At 49.4% G+C, this 9,343-nt stretch overlaps 2 protein-coding genes across 2 annotated transcripts in view; one reads left to right on the forward strand and one right to left on the reverse strand.

Moving 5' to 3' along the window:
- Nucleotides 1–6,740, reverse strand: part of schip1 (schwannomin interacting protein 1) — a 247,376-nt gene extending 240,636 nt beyond the window's left edge. The window contains exons 1-2 of the mRNA XM_064303275.1: nt 6,542–6,740; nt 6,140–6,230 (exon numbers count right to left, since the gene is read on the reverse strand). Of these exons, the coding sequence (XP_064159345.1) occupies nt 6,140–6,230; nt 6,542–6,564 (114 nt within the window). The 5' untranslated portion in view covers nt 6,565–6,740. The remainder of the gene's footprint in view (nt 1–6,139; nt 6,231–6,541) is intronic.
- A 1,131-nt stretch (nt 6,741–7,871) lies between these two features.
- Nucleotides 7,872–8,927, forward strand: LOC135235750 (P2Y purinoceptor 6-like). The gene has a single exon (XM_064301537.1). It carries the CDS (start codon nt 7,872–7,874, stop codon nt 8,925–8,927), a length of 1,056 nt encoding a protein of 351 aa, XP_064157607.1.
- The last annotated feature ends 416 nt before the right edge of the window (nt 8,928–9,343 follow it).

Consider the following 9,343-nt stretch of genomic DNA (forward strand, 5'->3'; position numbering starts at 1 on the left):
CAGGACTCTGGGACAGGAAGAGGAAGAGGAAGAGAGTAAACCAGGCAGGACTCTGGGCCAGGAAGAGGAAGAGGAAGAGAGTAAACCAGGCAGGACTCTGGGACAGGAAGAGGAAGAGGAAGAGAGTAAACCAGGCCGGACTCTGGGCCAGGAAGAGGAAGAGAGTAAACCAGGCCGGACTCTGGGCCAGGAAGAGGAAGAGAGTAAACCAGGCCGGACTCTGGGCCAGGAAGAGGAAGAGAGTAAACCAGGCCGGACTCAGGGTCAGGAAGAGGAAGAGAGTAAACCAGGCAGGACTCTGGGCCCGGGAGAAGCAGCGGTATCAGGAGCATCAATCAGAAACTTCGCTTTATCATGAGCAAGGCGGGCAGATTCCCGCGGGTACAGCGCGGGTCAGATTCCCGAGGGTACAGCGCGGGTCAGATTCCCGAGGGTACAGCGCGGGTCAGATTCCCGCGGGTACAGCGCGGGTCAGATTCCCGAGGGTACAGCGCGGGTCAGATTCCCGAGGGTACAGCGCGGGTCAGATTCCCGCGGGTACAGCGCGGGTCAGATTCCCGAGGGTACAGCGCGGGTCAGATTCCCGCGGGTACAGCGCGGGTCAGATTCCCGAGGGTACAGCGCGGGTCAGATTCCCGAGGGTACAGCGCGGGTCAGATTCCCGAGGGTACAGCGCGGGTCAGATTCCCGAGGGTACAGCGCAGGTCCGATTCCCGAGGGTACAGCGCGGGTACAGAGCGGGTACAGCGCGGGTACAGAGCGGGTACAGCGCGGGTACAGCGCGGGTCAGATTCCCGAGGGTACAGCGCCAGTCGTAATGCGCTGCTGGAGTATAATAGCTTCCACAGGGGCACTGGATCACCCCACAGCCTCTCAACGAGAGGAAGACTAATGCAGCCATTAAAAACACAGCTCTAAAGTGCCCGGGTGCACATGTGCACCTCATTCATACACTTTCCGCTCTATAAAAAACATGATTCTGCAGTGCAGTACCAACGCCATGCTTCTGCAGTGCAGTACCAACGCCATGCTTCTGCAGTGCAGTACCAACGCCATGCTTCTGCAGTGCAGTACCAACGCCATGCTTCTGTAGTGCAGTACCAACGGCATGCTTCTGCAGTGCAGTACCAACGCCATGCTTCTTCAGTGCAGTACCAACGCCATGCTTCTGCAGTGCAGTACCAACGCCATGCTTCTGCAGTGCAGTACCAACGCCATGCTTCTGCAGTGCAGAACCAACGCCATGCTTCTGCAGTGCAGTACCAACGCCATGCTTCTGCAGTGCAGTACCAACGCCATGCTTCTGCAGTGCAGTACCAACGGCATGCTTCTGCAGTGCAGTACCAACGGCATGCTTCTGCAGTGCAGTACCAACGCCATGCTTCTGCAGTGCAGAACCAACGCCATGCTTCTGCAGTGCAGTACCAACGCCATGTTTCTGCAGTGCAGTACCAACGCCATGCTTCTGCAGTACCAACGCCATGCTTTTGCAGTACTACTCTGGCACTTGTTGTACGTCGCTCTGGATAAGAGCATCTGCTAAATGCCTGTAATGTAATGAAGATGAGAGTGCTGACGTTAATGCAAAAATAAAGATGAGAACAAAGTTAATACTGCAATCCAGTCAACATGCACACAAATGAAAGGTCAACAATGCAAGTCTGAATTGTCCATATTGTAGACAATGGAGATGGTAATCCCCTAGAAGGTGGCTGGTTTAATGTTGCAGGGGTGGGGCAGGCAGAAATTTAAAATGCCACAGAGTGCCCTCCAAACGTATGGTAACGGTAGAGTGAAATTTCTTATTTTTGTTATATACTTAATGCATTTGGATTTGAAATCAAAAGATGAAAATGAGACAAAAGTACAATCAGCTTTTATTTCATGGTACTTGTGTATGTTTTACCATTTTACAGAAACAGATGTTTTAATGTTCAGTCCCCCCCCCCCCCCCCCAACTTTCTGCTGTGCAAAATTAAGTGAACAGATGCCTGGCAGGTGTTTACTGATGCTCAGGTGTTCCCATTTGCGTGGATTGTTCACACATAAAAGCAGTGAGAGACTACTCTCAGGTTTAGCCTTTGTTTTCATCTGTGGAAGACCATCATGAAGACCGGGGAACTAACTCTGTTTAGAAAAAACAATTCATCTATAATACAAGAGAACAAAAGAATTCATTAAGAAGGACGGCACAGAACCTCGGTGGATCAAGTCCAGCAGTTTGGAAAGTCTCAGGAAGAAAGAAATCACTGGTGAGCCCGTAAATAAACACTGCACAGGTTGGCCAAGGAAGACAACCAAGGAAGTCAGGGGAATCCTAAGAGCTGTGAAGAGAAACCCTAAAACAACAATTAATTTCATCGCCAGTAGTCTCCAGAGGGCAGGGGTAAAAATATCACAAGCCACTATACACAGAAGACTGAGACTTGAAATACAGAGTTACACTGCAAGACCCAGTCCAGCCTCCAGCAGCCAGCATCAAAATGCCAGATTACAATTCCCCCAAAAACTACAGAAGAGCCAGAAGAGTTCTGTAACTTTATGGACAGATGAGACCAAAATAACCTTCACCAAAGCGATGGTAAGTCAAAAGTGTGGAGAAAGGAAGGGCCAGCTCGTGATCCAAATCCAAATACCATGAAATGAAAGCTGATTGTCTGTACATCTTCTGATCTCAAATCCAAATGTCTTAAGTATATAGGAAGAACAACAAATTTCACTCTACTGTTACCATACTTTTAAGGAAAGGCCTACTGTATGTGTTTTATTGGCCGCTGCTATATCTGCGCTTTATATACCAGGCCACGCAAAAGCTACACCACAGCATCCGGTGTTTCAGTAGTTTGCATTTCTTTGGTAACCTTAAGTAAACGAGGCCTTCCGTGTACATAACGTATTCGCCATAAACATTTCAGCCATCGTACGTCGGCGCCCGCTCGCGCGCGCGCGCGCGTGTCTCAGACTGAATGAAGAGAGCTATCGAGGAAATGACAGCTCGCGAACCGCACCGGGAGATTGCGCGAGTTAAATCCTAATGAAAATGTCAGCGGTACTTTGAAGCAAACGCGCTGTTCTTTATCAGGAGATGTCTCCTCCACTATTGACCTTCGCAGCACTAACGCGCGCTCGCGGTTTGTTCTGCTGAATTGTGTCCTCATGTCACTGCACGAAACCCTTAATTCACAGGCCCGAGGAAAGTACAAGAACATTCTGATTGCGAGCATTCCCTGTGCAAGACTGCACCAGCATTCCCTGTGCAATGCTCTGTTCTATCATAGTTCTAGACTAATTTTCCTGGGGATACTCTCGAGAAAAAAAATTAACATTCCTCTAAAGAGAAACACCTCTCTACACCGCTCCGTGATTTAGGTCCAAATTCAAAAGTCGTATTAGCGTGTTAGCGTGTGTTGCTTCACTCGCGTATAAGCGCCTGCCACTAATCCAGCTTTAATTGCTCCCGTGTGAACAGGGTCACTCTTCCAAAACTGGATGCAAAATGTAGTTTATACGATTAATAATGAGAGCAAGGACGTGCCGGTGCATTATTGGCTTTGAATGCGAATGTGTGTTGCAGAAAACACATGCCTTGGAAATGAACAATTTCAACATTTTTTTTCCACAGACATTCTACAGGGCAATTATTGGGTAATGATTCAACACTCGGCTCGCGCTTTCTTAGCCACAATTTCCCGCTGTATGAGCACCCCCTGACAGCTGCCGAGCAGATATTGATTTTTCCCTCCCAGCCAAATACAACAGTAAAAATGGTTAAACTGAACACGGATTGAACTCGTTACAAATCATAATTATCTACTTTGATCATTTATCGAATATATTTCTGTAGATATATAGCAATATGCAGTTGCTAAGATACCACAGTTTTTTTTTTTTTTTTTGGGTCTCTCCTCGTACTATATTTGAAACCCAACCAATTATTTTAAATCTCTTAATGAGGTCGCGTTAAGGGGGTAGCCTACGTCATTTCCGTTGAGGGAAAACTAAATTTCGAAACGTGGAGCCCCTAATTTCTCACCTCGGGCCCAAATCGCGACTCTGCATCAGTGCGTAATTAAGTTGCTTACGTGTCCTCGCGGAACCCCGGGACGGAAAACAATGCAGAACAGAAAGCACGCGCTTTATCTGCTTAAAAAATACAAGTCAAGACCACCAAATAAAGAGAATAATTGAGAAATCACTAATAAAACCGCAAATTAACGTTTCTGAATAGTCAGGACTCATAACTGTAATTTCTACGTACAAGAAATTGGATTAATAATGCTTTTCAGAAGCATGTCAATCGCAATTTTTACAGCAGGCTAGGCTATGAGAAATTGTAGATGGTAATTTGCCAATTTGAAAAAATATATAGTGTCCCCCTAGATTACCGTTTAAAGTGCAGTTACAAAAAAGATATAGAGAAAATGAGGCTAGAAGTAGTAAGGTGAAAGCTTCTTTATCAAAGACCTTTTGTAATTAGAGGACACCTCGTCATATAACGCCTTGGAGGAATTATTGCCTTTCCTCCGCGCACCTGGCACGGGAAAGGGGCGCCGGTTTTCAGAGAAATGGGGCTGGACACTGGAGACGAAGAGCACGAAGCGAGCGCCCCACAGACCGGAGGTCTTCCAGCTCACATCAGACCAAACAAGTGTTGAACCGTCATGCATGTGCAGAACCGGCATACGTGTGCAGAACCGGCATACTGTGCAGAACGGCTACAGTGCAGAACCGGCAACGTGCAGAACGGCATAAGGTGCAAACGCATACAGGTCAGAACCGGCATACATGTGCAGAACCGGCATACGTGTGCAGAACCGGCATACATGTGCAGAACCGGCATACAGGTGCAGAACCGGCATACAGGTGCAGAACCGGCACAGGCTCCTCTGTGCAGCGGCAAAAGACAACGCTGAAGCGGTTAAATAAACATACCAAATAGCAGCACTGAGCTGTACGGTGACTGAGAGACGCTATCGGTGTGCGCTCGATATCCACAGTTAATGCGCCAAAACCATATCATCCACATCAAATATTCACGAGCAGGGTGGTCAAATGAATCGCTTTCGGGCTGTCAAGGCGTTCATCACCTTCATAATGTTCCCGCGCATTTGAGGAATTAGAAACGGGCGGCTGTCGTCGTTCCAATGAATGCCTATCAGTCAACTTTTCAACTGTGGTACTGCAATCCCCAGCGTCGTACGTCTTTAAGCATTAAAAACGCATCCAGAGTACAATATGTTCGGAACTACAGAACAAGGAACGGCGGGCGCAGACTGCACGCCGATTTTATAGCGGGCATACGCGAGAGAGCGCGTGCTTAAGCGCAAATGAAAAATGAATCCCATTTGAAGTGTCAGACCGTGTGAATAGTGCTATAATGAGACTTCAGCTGCCGGTACCACGCTGAAGAGGCGAAAATCAGCTTGTAACCGGGACAGGAGACTGCCATTCAGCCTGGCTGGAACACCTTTAATGGCACCAAAAAGGCAATTACGTCGCGAGCAGTGATGGTTTTTTAAATGATCGGATTATGCATTAGATTTAGGCGGAAAATACTATAAAGGGGGTTTAAAATGAGAAATGTAAGACGAGGTTCTGAAAGGACAGCTCCTAGCATCATTACGGCACACGAATCCAGCATCGCTCTTCGCAGGGTACGGTAGCGAGTTTGCATGAACCATCTACCCTGCTGATTTGGCTTTTCAACAAGTGAAGTGATTTTCGGATTTTCTTAATCGATTTATCTAAACACATAACGTGAATAACTTTATCCACTTTCAGACATATTGAATCTTTCGATGACTGTTGCATGTACTGATGATGTTCAGAGTGCAGGGTCGAGGCACGATTTATTCCTAATTGTGTCTCATTCAGGAAACACGTTCGTTTGTGCGGTTCAGCTTTTTAAATTCCACATAAAACGATCGATTATTCCCCTTTTCTTCCGTGACCCTCAAACAAAACACAGTCTGATATAAATCGGGCGGTGCTGAAAATACCAGTAATCAACACAACCTGATCTAACAAAACAGACGCGACCCATCACACACTACGGTCCCTGGCTTGTGGGTTATTTTTCTTCAGTCCCGCGCAGTCCGTCTCTTAATGAACCTGATGGATCGGGCGTCCTGCAATTTACCTGATTGATACAGAGGGAAAGACGCTTCCTCTCCCGCGTGCCAGCCAGGACGCCGCCGCGCGGTCTCCCGTCTTCCCCCTGATAAATGGCACTGCAAGAACGGACAAAGTTGCACGGATTAATAGTCGCATACGGCTAAATGGCAATGTGCATCGAGCTCCATCAAAAACGAGGCGAATCTCGCCTTCCATTCACCGAGAATGACAGAATGACAGCTAGAAAGACTGATGGAGGCTATAGGCAAGTTGGAAGACAGAGCAGCGGTAAAGGAAACGAAGGCTGAATTTAAAATGTAATATTGACATTTAATGTTAATAGCACATCAGCATATCAACATTCTAAACATTCGCTATACGTCGGTAATAGCTCAATGTATACATATCGTCACCAAAATGTACAAACCGATGATTGCTACTCCTCAGCATGGTCGGATCTTGTTGCAGGCGCTCGAATCTCAAAGAACACTTTGAAACGAAATAGCCTTGCAGTCAGCCGCCCGAATTGGAAAGTGTTCTCGCAGCCAATGAGATGTTTAGGTCGTACATGACTTATACCACGGGTCGCGAGGACTGGGAGTCATTTAGCCCGGTAATCAACATCAATCACAGAGGCTTGTTGCCGCTTTCTGCAAGGCGAGCGAAAAAAAAACACACATGCATCCCCGCCGAGGAACAAATCAGAAGCCCCCCCCCCAGACTGTCAGCATTAAGCTTACAGTGAGTCCGGAAAGACTGACAGGACACACGAAAGTTTTTTTTTTTTTGCGTCAGTCAAAGAATAACTGACAGACTTAATTAACTGCGCGTGGCTGAAGGTGAGATCCGTCTGCAAGTATGCACAACGAAACAATTACATACAGACAGAAGGCAATCGAGTTTTATATAGTTCTTTCGCTCCTTTGTGAAAAGAATGGATTACGTCTTTATTCTTTGGCATAGCCTACTGATAGGGGTCTCATTCGTCTTTAAAAAAATGCCCAACAGAGGCACTGTATCATGATCCAGTTGACTCACACCAGCAGCTGCAGTCACTAGCATCCTGGCAATCAAACGTTTCCCGTTCATATTACGAGTTCAACACGATGACTCAAGGCTTCGCAGTTATCTGCTAACGTATGTTTAAATACACCAAAACTGGGGTGGGCAGGGCGGGCTGTTCGTGTGCAATACACTTGTTTGCAAAAATATATAAACATACAAACAATCTCATCCTCTCAATGAAGAGAAAACAATTGGGTGCAACGAACATTCCGAACTTCAGAACGCATTCTCGGTAACCGCACCAGTTTCCAAAGGAACGCCGAGTACACCCATCCCAGGTGACAGTCTCACCCATCCCAGGTGTCAGTCTCACCCAGGTGCTTTATGAAACGGGTTCTTTATTTACCTATTCATCACGCTGGGACACGCGCGTGTTCATGTTTCCCGCTTTACCTGCCAGTGCCATTCAGCTAACACATGACCTGTTTTAGATAAAGAGACGGGATATTAAAATAAACAGAGTTATTAAAGCGCCGAGGCAATGTAGATAGGCGCTCTCTTGGAGACTAAAAACGCCAGGCATACAGTACTTGCGTCAGTCGGAGACAACCGTTCTCGGAGTACAGTTGCAATGCTCTTTCTGGCTTGAATCATTTTCGCTAACATATTAACGCATGGCGCAGGATGGAACATGCACCTGAATCTTTTTTAGTAGATAAGTGCTGTTCTAAGGATCACCTTCTCACAGCGAAATGGACGGGGATAACTTCACATTATGTCCCGTATCAGAGGCTTATAAAAGGATCACGTTTCCCCTGGCGTACGGCCTGGTGTTTGTGTTTGGGCTGACGCTCAACGGGACGGTGCTGTGGTTTGTGTGCGGCAGAACCAAGACGTGGAGCTGCTCGGTGATCTTCCTGGCGAACCTGAGCGTGGCGGACCTGCTGTACGTGCTGCCGCTGCCGCTGCTGGCCGCGAGCTACGCCATGGGCGACACCTGGCCGTTCGGCAACGCCGCCTGCAAGGCCGTGCACTTCCTGTTCTCGCTGAACCTGGGGGGCAGCGTGACGTTCCTCGCCTGCATCAGCATGCACCGCTTCCTGTGCGCTCGCCACCCCGCCGCCGCTACGCGCTGCCGCGCCCGCCGGGCCGCCACCCTCACCTGCGCCGCCGTCTGGCTGCTGGTCGCCGTGGAGACCGCGCCCACGGCGATCTTCGCGCACTCCGGCTTCATAAACAACACGACTGTGTGCTTCGACATGACCGGCCCGACGGGATTCAGCCGCTACCTGCCCTACGGCCTGTTCGTCACGGCGGTGGGCTTCCTGCTGCCCTTACTGGTCATGGTCACATGCTACTGCCTCACTGCGCGGACGCTGTGCCAGGCCGGGGGGGGCGTGGGGGGGGGCGCAGGGCGGAGCGCGAAGGCCATGCGCTCCATCCTGGCGCTCTGTCTGCTCGGCACGCTCTGCTTCCTGCCCTACCACGCCATGCGGGTGGCATACCTGCTGGTGCGCGTCCACCAGCCCGCCAACTGCAGGCTGCTCAGCCTGGTGATGCTCTGCTACAAGAGCTGGAGGCCCGTGGTCAGCCTGAACTGCTGCGTGAACCCGGCGCTGTACTGGTCCTGCTCCACCCGCCAGCGCAGGAGCCTCCTCGCCCGGCTGTGCAGCCGGAGGGTCCGCCCGGCCGCCTGCGCCGCGCGCCGCGCGCCCGCAAGGCATTATGGGAAAGGAGAACGGCCCGACGGAGCTGCCGGGACACCACCGGGGTGCGCTTTCCCAGAATGCACCAGGCGAGAAGCCTGAACGAGGCAGCGAAGGCAAGCCGGAGCCAGACAGACACGCCCGCTGATACAGGAGCTGAGGAGACGGCGTCTACAGCCAGGTACGGACACGGGAATCATTTCATCTGGAAGATACAAACAGCCAGGTACGGACACGGGAATCATTTCATCTGGAAGATACAAACGTCAACATGCTGGTAAATACAAGGGGGGTGTAACAGGCTGGTAAAGACTTTAGATTCATGTGCTTATTTCTCTAAATGTCCTGAAGTGGCTGCAGAAAGTGTGAATAAACGAGCGTGACAAATGACGGATGACTGTGGAAGTCGGTCACTCGGCGTTTAATGCTAATTAGATGGCAGGAGGAGATATCGGACGGCTGAGACACCAGAAACACAGCAGAGCAATGTCAGTCAGAAAAAGGCCTTTGGTGTGCTG

The sequence above is a fragment of the Anguilla rostrata genome, chromosome 12 (genome assembly GCF_018555375.3).
Source record: "Anguilla rostrata isolate EN2019 chromosome 12, ASM1855537v3, whole genome shotgun sequence".
In the NCBI taxonomy this organism is placed as follows: Eukaryota; Metazoa; Chordata; class Actinopteri; order Anguilliformes; family Anguillidae; genus Anguilla; species Anguilla rostrata.

Coding starts and splice junctions, on each gene's coding strand:
- LOC135235750 (XM_064301537.1), top strand. CDS start 7,872: ATGGACGGGGATAACTTCACATTATGTCCCGTATCAGAGGCTTATAAA.